The sequence below is a fragment of the Drosophila takahashii genome, chromosome 2L (assembly GCF_030179915.1).
Source record: "Drosophila takahashii strain IR98-3 E-12201 chromosome 2L, DtakHiC1v2, whole genome shotgun sequence".
In the NCBI taxonomy this organism is placed as follows: Eukaryota; Metazoa; Arthropoda; class Insecta; order Diptera; family Drosophilidae; genus Drosophila; species Drosophila takahashii.
Window position 1 is genome coordinate 9,887,203 of NC_091678.1, and position 19,198 is coordinate 9,906,400.

General features: G+C 41.2%; 3 protein-coding genes and 1 non-coding gene across 5 annotated transcripts; 2 read left to right on the forward strand and 2 right to left on the reverse strand.

Moving 5' to 3' along the window:
- Positions 1 to 733: 733 nt before the first annotated feature.
- Fgop2 (Fibroblast growth factor receptor 1 oncogene partner 2) lies at positions 734 to 2,303 on the forward strand. The gene is made up of 2 exons (XM_017138640.2): positions 734 to 872; positions 939 to 2,303. Exon 2 carries the CDS (start codon positions 1,007 to 1,009, stop codon positions 1,970 to 1,972), a length of 966 nt encoding a protein of 321 aa, XP_016994129.2. The 5' UTR covers positions 734 to 872; positions 939 to 1,006; the 3' UTR covers positions 1,973 to 2,303.
- Positions 2,304 to 2,995: 692 nt separating this feature from the next.
- Positions 2,996 to 15,330, forward strand: LOC108055291 (myosin heavy chain, cardiac muscle isoform). Of its 2 annotated transcripts, none has more exons than XM_017138590.3 (16): positions 2,996 to 3,693; positions 5,341 to 5,555; positions 5,612 to 5,682; positions 6,564 to 6,751; positions 7,055 to 7,248; positions 7,310 to 8,321; positions 8,403 to 8,615; positions 8,677 to 9,019; positions 9,798 to 11,508; positions 12,068 to 12,170; positions 12,231 to 12,401; positions 12,472 to 12,936; positions 13,713 to 14,225; positions 14,484 to 14,711; positions 14,780 to 15,022; positions 15,085 to 15,330. In XM_017138590.3, exons 2-16 carry the CDS (start codon positions 5,374 to 5,376, stop codon positions 15,148 to 15,150), a joined length of 5,703 nt encoding a protein of 1,900 aa, XP_016994079.2. In that variant the 5' UTR covers positions 2,996 to 3,693; positions 5,341 to 5,373; the 3' UTR covers positions 15,151 to 15,330. The 2 variants fall into 2 exon arrangements, with proteins under 2 accessions (XP_016994079.2, XP_070070984.1); XM_070214883.1 differs by lacking the exon at positions 8,677 to 9,019 and adding an exon at positions 9,224 to 9,314.
- Positions 13,114 to 13,186, reverse strand: TRNAR-CCU (transfer RNA arginine (anticodon CCU)). The gene has a single exon. It is a non-coding gene; the product is annotated as a tRNA-Arg (tRNA).
- Positions 15,247 to 19,129, reverse strand: LOC108055295 (uncharacterized). The gene is made up of 2 exons (XM_017138595.3): positions 15,444 to 19,129; positions 15,247 to 15,385 (listed from the first exon to the last, which is right to left on the reverse strand). The coding sequence occupies exons 1-2, from the start codon at positions 15,588 to 15,590 to the stop codon at positions 15,380 to 15,382; spliced, it is 153 nt and encodes a 50-aa protein (XP_016994084.1). The 5' UTR covers positions 15,591 to 19,129; the 3' UTR covers positions 15,247 to 15,379.
- Positions 19,130 to 19,198: the final 69 nt, after the last annotated feature.

A 19,198-nucleotide genomic window follows, 5' to 3' on the forward strand; every position in this document is an offset into this window, starting at 1 on the left:
ATAATATATCAAAAAGGAAATATATTTTTTACTCATTCCTACTTATATCTTACCCTTTGAAAGATAATTTTAAAGTCATTGCCTGATTGGTTTTCCTTTTAATTATTCTCGACTCGTAAGTTAGTTTAGTTTAGATGGATTATAGGGGGATTCCCTAAACTGTTGAATTGCTGAATTGTTGAAAATTCAACAAAAAATTTCAGCAATTAAGGGAACGACCCAAAATGGTTCCTGTTGAATTTTCAAACAGCTGTTATTTGTTGAAAACTTTCACGGAACTTAAAGCATGTAAAATTTGATTTATTATTGCTAGTTACTGTCTAAAAGTGTTACCAAGGTAAAAACCACCGCAAATATGCTTTCTAAGTTGATTTTAAAATAAATAATGCGTACTGGTGATACTAAAATGTTACAGAGTTGCCACGACTTTTAAAAAAAGGTGACAACTCTGGCTTTTCAGCAATTCAACAAAATTTTCATCAGCCCCGAGGCTGATGAATTGCTGAAATTTCTGAAAGTTGACTTTGTATGGAACAGCTGATTAACAGCTGACCAAAATTCAACAATTCAGCAATTCAACAGTTTAGGGAATCCCCCTTAAATTAAAAACAAATTAACACAAAATTTAAATTTATGATTACGGTATATTAACGGTATATCGTGTAATGAGGCAGTATTTTTCTGCATTCAAAAGTGAGGCGCTAGGGATTTGTTATCTCCAAAAGGCGTTTGGGATTATTAAGCTGACAGCTAATAATTGGGTCGTCGTCAAAATTTCTATTAGAATCGTTTTTTTTTGTACAAATTTTTGTCCGAGAAATCAAATGAAGCGGTTACGCTGAGGACGAAGCTGCTCCAAACCCGCACAGAACGTAAGCCACCGAACGCGGGTCTCACAAAGTCAACAAATGTAAGCGTTCCATTGTTTTTTTTTGCAGTGCCAGCAGCTGAGGGCCTGGCCACAAAAACAAAAGAAATCCCAAAATCGCAACTGGACGGGGGCAGGATGTCGAACCTATCCGTGGGCCAGATGATAATGGACGCGCAGCGCATGGCCAGCCGGGTCAAGGACCTGGACGCCCTGGGCACGGCGCTCCTCGAGGAGGCGGAGACCAACAATCGGCTGGTGGAGAGCCTGCGGCAGTACCAGGACGACATCGAATCCCTCAACCGCATCTCGAACAACAAGACCAACGCGGACATGGTCAATCGCATCCAGCAGCAGAATATCAACAGCTCGGAGATCCTCAAGGAGAACCGCGAGCTGAAGATCTGCATCGAGGACTATGAGCGAGTAATGGAGCTGATGATGCAAAAGTATCGCGAGCACACCGTCTCCAAGGTCCTGGACAGCAAATTCAGCTTCAAGGAGCTCTACAACGAGCGCATGTGGCAGGTGATCCGGGAGCAGCGAGAGAAAATCAACGAAATGGCCGCCGTGATGCAGCGGGCGGCCAGTGTGGACGATGGAATGGTGCAGCGGGAGCTGCAGACCATTTCCCAGTTGCGCCTGGAGAACGAGACGCTGCGCGAGCTGCTCCAGATTTCCAAGCAGTACGGCTCCTCCCAGCGACCCATCCGCGAGAGCGACCACCTGCTGGAGGAGAAGGCCGTGCAGACGGACAGCCAGGCGGACGACTCCGCCGACGACCTGTCCATATCGGGCGCCTCGGTGGAGAATATGAACAACAACTCGGTTATCCAGATGTACAGCAGCAGTCCGGAACAGCCAACAAAGGTCACTGCAGCCGCTGCCGCCACCAATTCAATCATCACTGCCCCAGTTCAGAGTCAAAGTGACACACAAGCACCAAATGTGACGCCGGAGACAACGGCGGCGGCGCCGGCTGAGCAACCGGAGGCCAACGAGAACAACAACGGACCTGCAGTCAATCCAACCAGTGCCCCGCCGCCAGCGACGACGCTTAACGATTCTGGCGAGGATCTGGCGGCTGTGGCGCCCGCAACATGATAGGAGCTGCTGCTCAACGTTGTTGATTCATTTGGTCTTCATTTCAATCGCCGCGCTGTTCCATCATATTTACTCACCCACTCACAAAACAGCCTGCATACGATGAGGGCACACATAACCTGCATTAGGTCTTAGCGGTTGATAATCTCTAAGTAATTTATATATAATACGCATTGCAGCATAATGTTCATACACGCATTGTAAACAATGAAGTTCATCATTTAAAACAAGGTAAACCCACTCACCACACACACGAATGTAATGTACCATGTACTCTGTCGATTTTATGATTTCTAAATAAATTCCATAACAAATCGAGGATTAACCAAAATTTTATGGTTGTTTTTTTTATTGAAAAGATAATAAGATCTTTTTTAAAAGGCATCCTCCTATGAAAAAAATTTAAGAACATTAATAGGAAAACGAGACATTTCAAGCGTAGATTTCCCATTAATCTGAATGACTAAAGAGAAGCGGTTAAATTCTTATTCACTGGTTATGAATCAGAGTTCTGCGAGAAAGGCTGATCAGAACTGGATATTCATGTATATTTATGACTAACAACGATCATAAAAATTAGCATTTCTCATAAGCGCCGGTTTTTTAGCAGCAGATTCGAATATGGTTATAAAGACTTCCCACATATATTTCACATATCTATTGAGACTTAAATTTACAAGTTTAAGGTGCTATAAATCATTTATTGTAATAATAACGGAAGCAAACTAAGGAAGATATTGCAACAATTATAGCAGCAAAGTCAAAAAATGTATATTTCGGTGAGTTAAAGTATTTGTTATTTTGTTAAATGCATTTAAAAATATCCTTTAAGAGTTCATTAACATTAATTTTTGAAATCTTGAGAACTGAGTACTCCAGCCGGTTTGAGCGTCGCAAGAACTTAAAAAGGTTTTCGAAAATTTTCGAATAAATCTCACAGATTCTCTTAGACGACATCGAAATCAGTACTCTTCAGGAAAATACTTTACCTCGTACGACTGGTAGTTTAAGCTTTCCGAAATAATTTAAATTTAGTTTCTCGTCGATTTTCAACGCGTCCGCAACCCAAAAACAGTGCCAAGGAACAGCGCCCGGTTCGCATGACAGCTATCTATATAAGTATTTCGAGTGCTCGGGCGATCGACGGTTATATTAAAGCTATATAAATATATATCTACGTGCGGGCCTGTGTGCGTGCATGGGATTCAAGTGAAAAATCGATTTTGGAATCGTTGAATTACATGGATCGTATTGAAGATGAAATAAACAAATATTTGTGTAATATCTAACGGTATTTCCGAAAAGTCTTGCATTTGAAATCGCTTGGGAAGATTTATGGGAAGTGCGCTGCCATTTAGCAAGAAGAAAACTAGGCTATTTTTAAAACACAGCTAATTTCTGTGGCCGTAAATGTTTTGTATAAAGTGAATATTCCAAAATTAAATCAAACAAATCGCAAGCGAGGCAATAGCTCATTGTGTGATTCGAAGTGAACGAAAGGATTCGTATTCGAGGGGGATTTAGTCCCTCGAGATCTATATCTATGGTGTAATCGGCAGGTAAATGCTGAGTGCTGAATAATCCGAAGCAATACGCACCGAATCCCGGCGGTTACGCAACCCAGCTGAAAGATCCACACACCATCCAAATCCACATCCCAAAGGCTGGCCCCATTCCTCGTCGTCCAGCCGCAAATTATTCTAAATGCGGAAGTATTTCGTGTGAGTCGACTGCGTTCTAAATTAAGTCACACATTTTGCAAGTAGCGCCGTCGAAAAACAGAACGCTTCAGATGAAAATAGGTTAAAACGGTGATAATTATTTATAAACGCACTAGGGATTTGCAGCGATCGAATCGAAGACAAGAGAGAGCGAAGAGAAAGGAGTGGTGAAAGCTCCTAGACTTTCTCTTCGGCTCGCTCTTACGATTAAGTTTTGATTTTCGCCAAAAAACATGCGCAAGCGGAACCAATTCGCCTGCGCAACTTCCACCTGTGCTAGTTTGTTGTATTCCCTCTCTTGATCGCTCTAAAAATATACAATAGACGGATACATATTTGTTATTGTTTATATTTACCATTTCTATCCGGATGTTTACTGTTAGTAAATAGTGCATTGCCTGATGTGGACAAATAAGGAAACAAATTTCGATAAAACTGAATATTTTTAAAGTTATTAGAAGGAAGTGGGTTAAAAATAATTAAATCACATTTTGATTTGTTAAAAATTTTTAAAAAGCCTTTTAACTTAAACCTACATATTAAACAAATATGAAAACAAATATTTTGGAAAGTTCAGTACAGACTAGTCTTTAAAAATATTACATGAAGAAAGGAACAAAAAAAAACTCAGTTCAATAATATTGAAACAATATTGAAGTTCAAAATATCACTTGTTGTGATTCTTAAACACAATTTTTGAGCTAGATTTGAACAAGCAATCTGAAGCTAAACTCCTTCTAATATCAGTAACATTAATTCTTCCTTTTGTTGTTTTTGATAAGTCATAAAAATCTTATGATCATGTAGTCTTTTAATATAAGATACACAAAGCTTTAAATCGGAATGTCGTAATGGAAGCAATTGAGAAATATGCACATAAAATTGGATTAATGCAATATCTTATAAAAATGTTATTGCTTTATTTACCCAAAGGTATTTTTGCCTATAAAAATATTTTATAGCTGCCTCAAATATGATTTCAAAAGCTTATCCAGGCATTGTCGAAATTCTTTATTGCTAATTGTTAATGACCGAATCGAAGGCATTGATCTACATCTGCACTTGCAAGTACAAATAAATACAACATCCGTTGACACTATCTATCAAACCAGCCAGCTATTCAATTTAAAACAATTGGCTAAGTGAATGATAACAAATAATGTTCTACTATTTGATGTACGTGTATAAGATTCCTTTGTTAACTTGGATTAATGCCAGAAATTCCACTGTTTTGCACAGTCAATTGGGAATGTTTATCGTGCGAACAATACATTAGTTTTGCCAACAAAAAAAAGGACAGATGCGAAGTAAAACGGATACACATTTTTTAAAAGGGATAGAAAATAAAATAAACGGATACCCGAAAAGTAGGAGTTTAATAGAGTTTTCTCAGGTAGAAAAATTAAGAAAATAAGACAAGACATATAATGTGATTTCATATCAAAATCATGAATAAGAAATTTACTCCATTTGATTTAGAGTTTTTCGGTGAAAATTACCATTTTTAAATAAAAGTCAATAAAACCTAACTATAATTTTGTCTTGATCGAACAAACACTGTGATAAAAAATAGACTTTAAATAATTTATATTGGCGATCTTCAACAGAATAAGACAAAATTGATTACTCTTAAGTTTCCGCTTACAGAAAAAGAAAAGCTGATAAGTTGTTCGAGAACAGATGCATCATCTGTACCCATCGCTGAAAGGCGATCAGCTCTGCCCCCTCGGCTTTCATCCCCAGACTCGATATCCCACGCGATGTAAGCGCTGCTTCCGGGATTACAAGGAGCATGGAGCCCGAAGAGCCGGCGAGGAGGTGGCCGCCTCCTCGCCAAATCTCTCCGATGCCCAGAATTCGCGGTAAGTCCTTTAAAATATCGACCCAATCATACAAAAAAATATAACTTCTTTGACAGACCCTCTTCGCGAACGTGGACTTCAACTCAAAACCTAACAAGTGCAAACTCAACCAACGGAAATGATATAGGTATAAAAGTAGCTCATAACATTTCAGAAAAAAAGTAGAATACCATTTGAATGTAGATTGTTAATTTTTGTTTTTTTGAAAATTTTTGTTTAAGAAAGCTAGAAACTTACTCAACTCTTTCTTATGACTTAAGTGTGTCCTCATAAGAAAATCAACAAAAGAACGTTAATTCCATTGATCTGCATTTATTAGAAGCTTAATCTATGTAATATTAATGTTAAGTTGTTGGTTTAACTTTTAATGTAGAGTTAAAACGATTTGTGTAACAGTGTCCCAATCACTTTTTGGTAAAAGTTCTTAAAACCAAAACTGTTTTAAACTAAACTCAGTGGTTATAATTAATTTATGTAGTTACTATTTTTGTGACGACTTCTCAATGTTCCAATTACTCAATAAAAAAACCATAGAAGAATTATTTATATTAATAACAATAATTTATTGCTAAATTTATCTGGTTTTCAATATTGAGAAATCGTTCGACAAACAAATTAGTTTTTAAGTTGCTAAAAGTATGTTACGAATCTTAATCAATGTGTTTGTCTACTTATCTCTCTCACTCACATCTGCGCTTGCACAAAAAACCACCACGAACTGTGCCATCTCTGTCTGTCTCTCTCTATCTCTCTATGTTTTCTCAACACTAATCTCTGCATTCAATGAACCGTTAATGTTAACTGCTACCATGCCACGCGTGATCTGTACTGTGCTCCCGCTCTCTCTCTCTCGCTCACGCTCGTTCTGTGGCATCTGTTTGTCTCACTCTCGCCACCTGCGAGCGCAATCGATCGCTAATTGCAACCTGCAACTCGCAACTTGCAACTTGCACCTGCATGCACGACTCCTGACGCCCTTACTGAACTCAGTTGTCCACTTCAATGTAGAGCTGAGGAAGCGTCCGCAGTCATGGGCCTCCACGCCGGATATCGACGAACCGGACGACGTGGGTCGCCGCCCACAGGCTGCCGCGTCCACCAGTCGATCTACCGTCGCCGAGGATCACAATGTGGCGGTCACGGTGAAGCTGCCGGTGCCGCCGCGACGTCATACTACCGCCTTAGACATCAAGGAGGTAAGTTATTAATACTTTTTCAAGGAAGCAATACCCTATCTGCGATTCGAAGCGGTTTAACTTAGTCTTACTGTACAACTAGTTTGTTTTCAAGATTAGTAAAAGATACTCTGAATACCCTGAGCAAGTTCAAAAATCGTATACACAAAAAAAGCATGTCACCGTAAAATCGATATGGCCAGGTCAAGTTTACCTGGTCTCATATCAAATTAAAATTGATCTTAAATAATGTAAAATCGATCTACGTTACATATCGATTTTTTTTGTACCAACCAGATAACTACATTATTATATCTTCTTCAGGTGGAACATGCTCTAACACCGCCATCCCGTGTCACCTCCTCACCCAGTAAAACTTCAAGTATTCCAGATGAGTTAGTCATCCTATCGACAGACAGCTTAGCAGAGCGTGTCCGCAAGATGAATCTTCTCAAAAAGCAGCGCAGTCTGAACTCCCGGGAAAACAGTCGGGAGCGATCGGTTCCACGAAGGGAAGAGTAAGTTGAAATGCTTCTTTAATTTATTGATTTTCAATGAAGTATCCTTCCCATCCCTTAGGGAAAGCGAGTCCACAGCTGCCCCACCACCAGTGGTTCCCGATCGTCCCGAGCGCAGCAAGTCGGGAACCTCCCTAAACCAATTGCCCCAAGCGGAGCTTAAGAGAGCCGCCCTGCCGCCGAAGAAAGTGGCGTCGGCAGCCACCACAACATCGTCCAGCAGCAGTGGCACCACCTCCCTGAAGACCTCCACGTCCTCTTCCCTGAGCAGCGAGGTGAAGTCCTCGTCTTCCACCACATCCACGTCCAGTTCCTCGACGAGCTCCAGTTCAGTTCGTCGCAAGGAGGCGGATGCAGTGTCTGCCAGCAAAGAAATCAAAAGACAAACCGTTCCAGCGGCATCGGCATCCCACTCTAGCAGCAGCAGCAACTCCATCAGCACTCCAGCGAAGACGCAGGACTCGCAGGCGATGCAGGAGCAGGTGAAGATACTACGACAGGATCTGGAGTCGATGAAGTCACGGGCTGAGAAAGCGGAGCGGGAAAAGAGTGATATTCTGCTGCGACGACTGGCCTCCATGGACACCGCCTCCAATCGCACGGCAGCCTCGGAGGCACTGAATCTGCAGCAGAAGCTGAACGAAATGAAGGAGCAGCTGGATCGCGTCACCGAGGACAAGAGGCGCCTCAATCTCCGGATGAAGGAGCTGGAGAACAAGGGCAGCGAATCCGAGCTGCGACGAAAGCTGCAGGCCGCCGAGCAGATTTGCGAGGAGCTGATGGAGGAAAACCAGAGCGCCAAGAAGGAGATACTCAATCTGCAGGCCGAGATGGACGAGGTGCAGGACACGTTCCGCGATGACGAGGTCAAGGCCAAGACCAGTCTGCAGAAGGATCTCGAGAAGGCCACCAAAAACTGTCGCATCCTCAGCTTCAAGTTGAAAAAGAGCGATCGCAAGATCGAAACGCTGGAGCAGGAGCGGCAGAGCTCCTTTAACGCCGAGCTGTGTAATAAGGTCAAGAAACTGGAGGAGGAGCTGCGTTTCTCTAACGAACTCACCAGGAAGTTGCAAGTAAGTCAAAGAAAAAAATTAAAAAAGAAAAAAATAAATAAAAAAAAAAAATAATATAAAAAAAATATACAAAAAATACAGACAGAGGCCGAGGAGCTGCGCAATCCTGGCAAGAAGAAGGCACCTATGCTGGGTGTCCTGGGAAAATCCACATCGGCGGATGCCAAGATCACCCGAGAATCCCTCACGCGCGGTGGCTCCCAAGAGGATCCTCAGCACCTGCAGCGCGAGCTACAGGACTCCATTGAGCGGGAGACGGACTTAAAGGACCAACTGAAGTTCGCCGAAGAGGAGGTAATGCCCTTGCGATGCACAGAACCCACTCGATTAATCATTTCGACCATTCCACGCGAAGCTCCAGCGACTCAGGGATCGTGAGCGAAAGCGGGTTAGATTCAGTTGTGGCACTCAAACTTCTGCCGAGATGCCAACCGAGGTGCTGGCTTTCCCACGAGGCACACAAACTGTGGTCCCGATCCACAGCGATATATCTACCAGTGTGGAAAACTTGGTGACCTCCAGTGAGGCTGTCACCCAAACTGATCTTGAAACGATCGATAGAAATGCCTCGACCGAACGGGAAACCATGTCGTCTCCATTTGTGGGCCTCTTTCCACCGTCGTCGTCTTCGCGAGTGGGCCAAACCGGTTCCCTGCTCTTTCCCAGCGCCATTTCGCATGTCCTTCTGAGCGGAGCAGGTACCAAGAACCTCTGCCAGGAGGATCAGTCCACCTTTTCTTGTGTAGCAACCACTTGTAGAACCAGTCAATGTTCTTTTCGTTCTTCAGAGCACTCTCTCTAAAACTATTTTTATCCTCGAATACGATCTCTGAATGGGTTTACTCAATCTTTCCTTTCGACTTTCAATTGCTCTTGTTATAAATCAAGTTTTTGTGTTTCAGGCTGAACATATGAGGAAAAAGGTGACTCGTTTCGAGGATGAAAATGAGTCTTTGATGATGCAGTTGAAAAAAATGGCAACGCGCTCACGAAGTACGAACCAAACGATACAACCAAGTAGAGCCTTTAATTAACTAAGTACTTAACCTTAGTTCGTAGATTAATCAAGTTTAATTCATCTGAGTTTTACAGACATGGTTGTCACTTTGACAGAATCACTTGAATTACATGTTTAGTTCATTTAAAGAACTATCAAGTGACAACCATGAAATTTAACCATCATTAACTCAGTCTAAGGTCACTTAAACTCTACAACTAGCGTGACTTAAACACTATTTTTCTTATTTTCATGACAAAATTTCGATGATGTAAACTTAACCAACTAACTTGACTTTTCATGCGCTTATTAATGAATAAACAGAATCAGTTAATTTGCCATTTTTTGCGGCTGCTCATTTAATTAACAGTAACTAAATCAGAAAACCCTTGGTTAAATTGTAACTGCTAGTAACTAACCAACTAAAATGTAATTCAATTATTTTACACATTTGTAATAATTTTAAAACTCTTCCTTAGGTCGCAAGCTCAGTCCCACTCCGCATCCTCATCGCCTGGCACCCGAGGTTCATGCCGATCGCGATGAGGGAATCTCCGACGAGGATGATCCCGCCGAGCTGAGAATTCTCCTGGAGCTAAACGAACAGGAGGCCTCGATCCTGCGATTGAAGGTGGAGGATCTGGAGAAGGAGAATGCCGAGTCGAAGAAGTATGTGAAGGAACTCCAAGCCAAGTTGCGCCAGGATAGCTCCTCCAATGGCAGCAAATCCTCGCTGCTCAGTTTCGGTACATCCTCCAGTGCGGCCGAAAAGAAGCTAAAGACCCTCAACGAGGAGTTGGTCCAACTGCGCAGGACTCTCGTCGAGAAGGAGCAGGCGGTGGACTCGCTCAAGGATCAGCTGAGCAAATTGGATACCCTCGAAGCCGAGAACGACAAGTTGGCCAAGGAGAACAAGCGCTTGATGGCGTTGCGAAAGGCGAGTGAGAAGAACGGAGAGGTGGATCAAAAGATGAAGGAATCCCTGGCGTTGGCCCAGCGGGAAAGGGATGAGCTGACGGCCCGCCTGAAGCGGATGCAATTGGAGGCGGAGGCCAAGCTGCCACCTCGCACGGCCAAGAGGGTCAACGACCTGACGCCCAAGAGCCATCTCAAGAAGTGGGTGGAGGAGCTGGAGGACGAGATTGGCGAAATGCGGGTCATGCTCAGTTCCTGTGGAACGGATCAGCTGAAAGCCCTGCAAGCGGCCAAGGGAACGCTGGAGGAGGATCTGCGGAAATGCAAGCAGAAGCTCTCCCTCGCCGAAGGTGATGTCCAGCGATTGAAGCTCCTCAACGGATCAAGCAGCAAGGTAAGCGATCTCGAACAGAAGCTCAAACGCAGTGATGAGGACACAAAGAAGCTAAACTCCAAGCTGAAGGACTTGGAGGAGAAGGTCAAGAAGCAGGAGGCCCAACTGAAGCTGGGCGAGACTAGCAAGTCCAGCTGGGAGTCGCAAAGCAAGCGGGAAAAGGAGAAGCTCTCCAGCCTGGAGAAGGACATTGAGAAGCAGTCCAAGGAGAAGGAGCGGCTGGAGGCCAAGATCAGCCAACTGGATGCCGATCTGCTGACTGCCAAGAAGTCGGCCGAGAAGAGCAAGTCCAGTTTGGAGAAGGAGATCAAGGACCTGAAGGCCAAGGCCAGCAAATCGGACAGCAAGCAGGTGCAGGACCTCAAGAAGCAGGTGGAGGAGGTCCAGGCCTCGCTGAGCTCCGAACAGAAGCGCTACGAAGACCTCAACAACCACTGGGAGAAGCTCTCCGAGGAGACCATCCTAATGAGGGCCCAACTCACCACCGAGAAGCAGAGCCTCCAGGCCGAACTGAATGCCAACAAGCAGAAGATCTCCGAAATGGACACCATTCGCATCGAACGCACCGACATGGCCAGGAAACTGAGTGAGGCCCAGAAGAAGATCGCCGATCTGCAGGCCAAGGCCCTCAAGACGGTCAACGGCAATGGGGGCGAGTACGAGCGCACCGTCCTCAAGAACAAGCTGGCGGAGAAGGAGCACGAGTACGAGCGACTGCGCCGGGAGAACGAGATGAACATCGATCTGGTCTTCCAGCTGCGCAAGGATAACGACGATCTGAACGGCAAGCTGAGCGACTACAACCGCATCGAGCAGGCGCAGAGCTCGCTTAACGGACACGGAGCGAGGCGCGAGGCGGAGATCAGGGAGCTCAAGGAACAGTAAGTGGCCATTTATTAAACGATGAAGTTTCACTTCCTAATCAGACATAAACTCGACCTTTTTTTAAAGACATAGCGTCATATCTCCACCCTTCTACGATCGACATATCTCCGTTTTTAGACGACATAACTCCGCATTGATTAATGGGGGAGATATGTCAAATAAATTGCGACGAAATCCATTGGGCTATGACGGCGGAGATATGTTTTTATCCCATTTTAATCATTCCTCCAAATACATTATTGCGATAGCCATAGCTTTCTGCTGATTAAAGTTTCAAATTTCTTCGCACAAAAAAAAGCATGTTCCCGTAAAATCGATATGGTCATGTAAGTTTCAGCTCATGCAAAACCCATATCAACCAAGTCAAATTTACCGGGCTTCATATAAAATTGATCTTAAATAATGTAAAATCTACCTACGTTTCATATCGATTTTTTTTGGGTGTTCTTATTATATAAAAAGTTTAACATTTAACTTACAAATAACAATACAAACTTAATTATAAGGTCAATAATAAAATATCATCTTTAAAACATGATTTCCTTTGCATTACAGATTACAGAGCACTGAACTGCAGATGAAATCGGAAGTGGCCACAGTAAGACTTCGTTATGAGCAACAGGTGAAGAACCTCAGCGGAGAACTTAACTCCATGCAGGTAAGAAATATAAGAATACACTGAAAAAATCACGCTGATAAATATATCCCTTCGAAACAGCGCCAATGTGAACGCTTCAAAAAGGATCGCGATGCCTTTAAGCAGATGCTGGAAGTGGCCCAAAAGAAGATTGGCGATCTGAAGGCCAATAATACGGGAAGACAGAGTCGTGGCTCCATGCACAGCAGCGATGATGATGACAAGAGCAAGATTGCCTATCTAGAACAGCAGGTAAATATGTTAAAATCTTAAGGAATCTCTTATAGTAAACCTAAAGCTAACGATCGCTTTTCCAATCCAGATTGGCCATCTAGAGGATCAGTTGGTGGAGTCGCGCCTTGAGTCCAGCAAGATAAAAACAGAACTCGTCTCCGAGCGCAGTGCCAATGAGATCAAGATATCCGAAATGCAATCGAAGCTCAACGAGTTCGAAGAGGAACGCGTCATCGGATCGGGCAGCACCAAGCTGCCGGGCATGAAGACCAAGCTGGAGCTGTCCTGGCAGAAGGAGCGTGAGGATCAGCAGCGACTGCTGCAGGAGACCTCCACTTTGGCGCGAGATCTTCGCCAGACCCTCTTCGAAGTGGAACGGGAGCGCGACAAGGAGCGGCTGGAGTCCAAGCGGAAGCTGGACCAGATCAAGCGGGCCACAGAGGAGGAAATGGAGGAGGGCCGCAAGAAGATCGCCGAGCTACAGTGTGATCTACTGGAGCTTCGGGATGTACATGCCAAGCTGCGCACCTCCAATGAGAAGTTGAGACGCGAGGTGAGTGTTTCATGTATTTTTCAAATATTTTATCATTGAAAAACCGACTTTTAAGAGTTTCGGGATTATATTTAATGGGAAAGAATGGGGCCAGTCTTCTGATATTAAACAATGAAAAATTCCAAAAAAAAAATTATAAATAAAAAACAAATTATACAAAAAAAAGATAATTAACTTTACCCCAGATGGGACTCGAACCCACAATCCCCGGCTTAGGAGGCCGATGCCTTATCCATTAGGCCACTGGGGCTTGCTATATTCGTTATCGAAATGCCTGTATGAACTTTAGTCGAGCTGATAACAGCCGAAGATATTTCATAGAATGCGGTGTAGTATAGTTAAGTTTACCGACTCAAACAATCCTAGTGGTTCTAAAAAACTACATTTAAATATACATATGAATGCTATAATTTGAAATTCTATGGTATATATTGTTCATAGTTTTTTCTTTTTTCTACCTCCAAAGATTTAAAGAATTTAAAAAGCCTTTAATTTCTTGATATGAAAACAAAAAGAATAAATTATACATTAAATATACATATGAATGCTATAATTTAAAATTCAAAGGTATATGTTGTTCATAGGGCTTTTTCATCTACCTCCAAAAGTTTATAAAAAGGAATTTAAAAAGCCTTTAATTTCTTGATATGAAAACTAAAAGAATACATTATAACTTTGCTAAAAATAAGCTAAGATATATAACAATTTATGTTAAAATTGAAGCTGTTTATATTTCATTTGTAATACTTGTTATTATTATTATCTCTTTATTCCAGCGCGAACGCTATGAAAAGGAGCTGATCAAGAGACGCATGGAGGCGGATGGCGGAGATCGCAAGGTGGGCGCCCTTTTGCAGACCGTTGACGAGTTGGTAAAGATTGCTCCCGACCTGAAGATGGTGGGCAGCGGAGGATCAGCTCGAAGCAGCAGCTCCGGCTACGACAAGAACCTGCGACCGGAGCAGCCGAATGTGCGTCGCAGCCGCTCGCCTTCGCCCACCCTGAGCAGCTCCCAGATCACCAGTGTCCTGGCCAGACTGGCGGAAGCCTCGGAGGAGCTGCGCAAGTTCCAGCGGGTGAACGAGGACGAACAGGAGCGCAGCCGGATGAGGAGGAGCAATTTGCGCCGAGCTGCCTCGCAGGAGAACGATCCGCACGGCAGCACCAGTTCGGTGGCCAGTGCAGCAGGATCACAGAGGGGAGGAGGACGTTTGTCCCGGAATTCGTCCAACAATGGAAGTCTGATTCGCAAGAGCCTCTCGCTGGATCACTCCATACAAAGGGATCAGGTGAGCTAAGCATCAGGAATATTCATTTTTAATGCTGGAAAATTTAAATTAATTTAAATATTAATTGTTGATATAAAGTTCAAAGTTTCTTAATTTGGAAAATTATATTTTAAAGTGCCCCTGAAAACTTACAAAACTAATAATAATAATAATGTGCTAAAATAGTACATCACTGTAATATGTAATTTATAAGGAATCATATGGAAAATTTGCCAATTATAAGTCGACTTATAAAATCCACTTTAATTATCCTCGTAGAATATTTGGCGGCAGGACGATGGCAGTGTGTCCTCAATGCAATCAATAGACTCCGAACTGGGTGGCCTTGTCAGGGACTCCAGCTTGGACTCACGCCTGGATTCGCGGCTATCTGGTGGATCCACCCAGAGCGACATACCCCGAGGACCTCGCAAGAAGAAGAAGGGCATCATGGGCAAGCTGCGCAGCCTGACCAAAAGCAGTCGCAATTCCGAGAGTGAAATATCAGTAATACTATGACAAACAAAAAACACTAGTTATCAAATTCTAATATTTATTTATTTATCTTTCAATAGATTCAAGGATCTGACTCGGACATCAGCGTTGCCAGCGACTTGAGATCGAGCAAGAAGGATCTTCGTGGCCGGCTCTCTGGGATGTTCAAGCGCTCTGGCTCCAATTCTCGCAGCGAGAGCATGGAACGAGCTGGAGGAACAGACCAGAGACCCGTGGCTGTCACCGTAGTGGGACATCCCGATGGACCCCAACCTCGCGAGCCGCCGCCTGCCAATTCCCTCACACCCAGGCCCATTCGTTCTGTAAGATATATGCAATCTCTAACTGAAATCCTATATGATTCTGATCCGGTTATCCATTGCAGATCCCCAAACCGCCGAGTGGCGGAGCACCCACCACACCAACCACAAGACGTCGCGTAGCCAAGTAGTCACCGTCGCTTAATAGGTTTCAATCTCATAGGATCCATTCTAATCTAGTAGCTGTAGACGTTCGAATAACCCTCGCTATCATTGGCTCCCGAATTGCCATCATAATTATTTGTTGTTTTTGAATAGTTTACATTTTTATTTGAACACTCAGCCGAAATAAAGTCATCTTTTTCAAATAATCCATCGAGACGTGTGGTTTGTTTTTACTGAAGAGGAATAAAGGTCTTTCTATTTCTATAAACATGGAAAAGTTAAAATATTTTGAGTTTGTGGCAAAGAGAATTACATTTACATTTATGTAAACCAATCCAGCGGATAGTAGTCCCATTAGAATTGGACATGTTGCATAGAAATGTCCCCAAAATGTGGTTGGCCTCTCCAAATTTGCAAAGAAAAATGACACGGAACTAAGAAGGAAGAGTACTACGATTTCCAACATTGAAATCTGTAGGGGTAGTACTTTTTCCTTCCCGAATTTAAATATATACTCTATTCCCTTACAGAAATTTCAAATGCTTTGCGCTCATTTTTTTTTTCAATTTTCTGATTCCGAGTTTGAATATTTTGATAAATCCCAGGAATTCTCGATCAGTACAAGACTTAAATAAAAAGAGTGAGTGACATTTATTCTATTTACTTGCAATTTATGTATATATTCAAAGTATTTTGTTTTGCTTAAAACTTGTTTTTACTTTCATGTTTTGTTTGTTTTTTTTTACACACTACATTAATTTTGTTCGTTAAATAAATTTAAATTGTATAATTAATTTGTTGTAATTTACTTATTGTTGCTTACTCCTTTTGTATTTGTTTTTTGCTTTTTGTCAAATGAATCCAACGTAATTCAATTTAGTTTTAAACATTTTTTAGGGTTTTTAATAGATATCCAATCCAATATGCAAACAAAGAGTTACAAGTTTCAATTTGATGTCATTTTGAGTACGTGGCATGTTCAAATAAATAGAATCTATTGATTGAATAGCCCTTTAAGGATACAGGGGGGTTAGGGGGAGGATATATGTGGGTTGTACGTAAATCCAGTGCGAGATACGAGACGTATGTAGGGGGTACGTTGCAATATTTATTTGTGTAGTAATTACTTAGCGCTTCCGCGTTTCATGTTCGTTTGAGTTACATTTATACATTTATGCGAACTATTTCTTGGGTATTAACTTGTGATCAGTTTTCAGCTTCCGTTTCCTGCTCTTGTTCTTCCTCTCATAGTTAGTGTATGTATGTGTTTGTCTGTGTTTGCTTGTGGTTTTTCCTTGCACACATTTATAATTATAAACTTTTGTATGCAAATGTTCGTTTATTGGCTTATTTAAGTTGTTCAATTTTTGTCGCTCGAATGCTTTTCTGTTGCTTTAAAAGGTGTTCGATTAAGTTTTTAGCATTATTAGTAACAATGTCCTTACTTGCGGCTCTTATTCTCGTTTTGTATGTTTTAAATCCTTATTTCCTTTTTATTTTTTCGATTTTTGTTTTGATATTACTTAGGCACTGTGTTCGTATTACATTAAAGAATTAATTTAAAATTTAAATTTAGGTATGTATAAATACATTGTAAAAAATTTCTTTAAGTTTACCGTAAACTAAAATCTTGCAACGCTATATGTATTTCATTTTCAAGTTCTCCTTGTTACTCTCAATATTTTCCTCTGTTGATGTCCTTGTATCTATGTATGTAAGTTAAGTTAAGTTAAATCCTGACGTCAATGTTAATCCTTAAGCACTGTACCACGTTCGCCCAGCTGCCATCAAATGCTAATGTTAAACTCCTATTCACTCCCTCGCTATCTCGATCTAAAAGTACGTGTAGAAAAGTCTAAGAAATTATTTCAAAATGAATGCTTGGAAAGTGACAAAACGTGGCTTCCTCTCCAGTTTCCCTTCAAGTTTCCGTTTCCCCGTTTACAGACCCAAGTCGCAACACTTATATGCCTAAAATCGTTACAATCTGGTTTACAAGTAAGTCCCTATATATGTATATGCAGTTTTTAGGAGGTTTCTATGTGTTCTCTGGGTCAGTCGCACGTGCGTACAACTAACTGCTTCAGTATCAGTTTAAGATTCCAGTTTCCTTAGTTTTTGTTGGTAAAAAATTCAAATTCATCGAAAGTTATCTTTTTGGCTAACAAACGCTTAAATATCTTCATCATCTAGATTCGGTTTCGTTATTCTTATGTACCATGCAGCCTGCGGTCTAATTTGTTGACTTGCTAATTTATATTAAGTATGTAGTTTACTCGAGTTGTTTAACACACAATAGTGGGGAAAACGAAATCTACTTTCCATAATGTACAGAATTCGCTAGGACAAAAAACTGAAATAAAATGCAATTTGAGTACAATTTCCGTGTAAACAAAAACCTTATACGAACTTATGTTGGTAGCCTATTCATCAGTGATTTATTCGAGTTACGAGTTGTATAGTTTCGTGTTTTAGCCTTTTTTCTGTTCAACATCGTCTCGCCTTAAACTGCTCCATTATGTTGCCTTTCGTTTACAGTCTCAATTTTGTTTTTTTTTGCGATTTGTTTTATTTTAGTTATTTTGCTTAGTTTTCCTCTTTTTTTCTGTGTTTTTCCGTATTTTTGTCTATTTTGTATTTATTATTATCATTATTAACTACATACAAATTAGTTTTTGTTCACTATTCTCTGCGTTTGTTACATTTTAAAATTACCATATACATACATACCTCGTTTCGAATTTTTGCTTAAGAACGAACGAAAGTCGGGCTTTAAAAGGGATCAGTGTGCTGTCTTTTAACTAAGTATTGTATTACATAATTTGTCTCTTAACTTGCAGGCATTAACAATTATCATTCAACTTCGACTTCTCTTAACCGAGTACGCTTTTCTTCCTACACAATGATCGGGAAACTGTTACTAATATTATATGTATATAAGAACGGAAATGATAAAAAATAATCAAATTGAAATACAGATACAAAACATGCCACCCACATACATATGTATATATGCCTGTTGATCTTTAATCTTATTGATTTCATTATCTTTTATTTATTTGGTTGTTCTTTTAAATCCTTGTCTTGTCCTATATAAATTTAGTCATTACAAAAAGGTGTCTTAGGTGGAATCGTTTTGTCTTAGGAATTTAGCTTAGATATCTGTTAAATCTCATCTTATTTCAAATCATTCTAGTCTTTAATCGCTAAGAGTACTTCATTACATAAAAACAACTCTCATTTTGAGGGGTTAGAAAAGCCAGGGAGGTCTTGGGTAATATGGGACAAAACACATTTAAAATTCTAGCCTTCTAGCGTAGTTAGAAAAGGATCTGAGTGTACCGAGTTGGTGTGTTTGTTCAATAGATGTTCTCTTATCTTAACTATGGGTACCAGTCGACATTTCCGATTCGTAAACAAATTCGAGAAAACTTAATCGTAAGAATTATAGTTCGAAAGTATTGATAAGTATCTAGTTCATTTCTCTCTTCTCCTAGAGCTATATTTTATGCATATACGTATGTAGAGCTATACAATGTATACAAAAAACGCATTCTCGTCTGTGATTTTGGTTTGCATTTTGGCGCATCATTCGTATGTTAGCTTATCAGTATGGTAAATAATATAACCCTTACATTATTGTTTCATTCGTGGTTCCTATGATCTGATCTCTTCAATCGAAACGTCGAAAAGCCGAAACCAAGCTGATAAAAACAAATGCAACAATAAAAAGGCAACCGAAACTTTCGATAAGCTGTCGAAATCAAACCAATACCGATACACAATTCTCGATAACAATCAATCAAAGCGATTTTGTCATCCCGTCATTAATTGGCCAATAAGGAAACCAACAATAATGAAGGAACAAAAGCCATATACACAAAATGACATCAAATGGGAACGAAAAACATAATGAAATAATCTGATTTTGGTTATTATTTTGCTTCTGCTTCTCTGGTGCTCCAATGTGAATGTGATTTCTCCGGATGTCTGGACATGTCGAGTTCGTTCACCTCTGTTGCAATTGGACTTTTTCTGCAACGTTTTTTTCTAAAGTGTATGCATGTGTGTGTG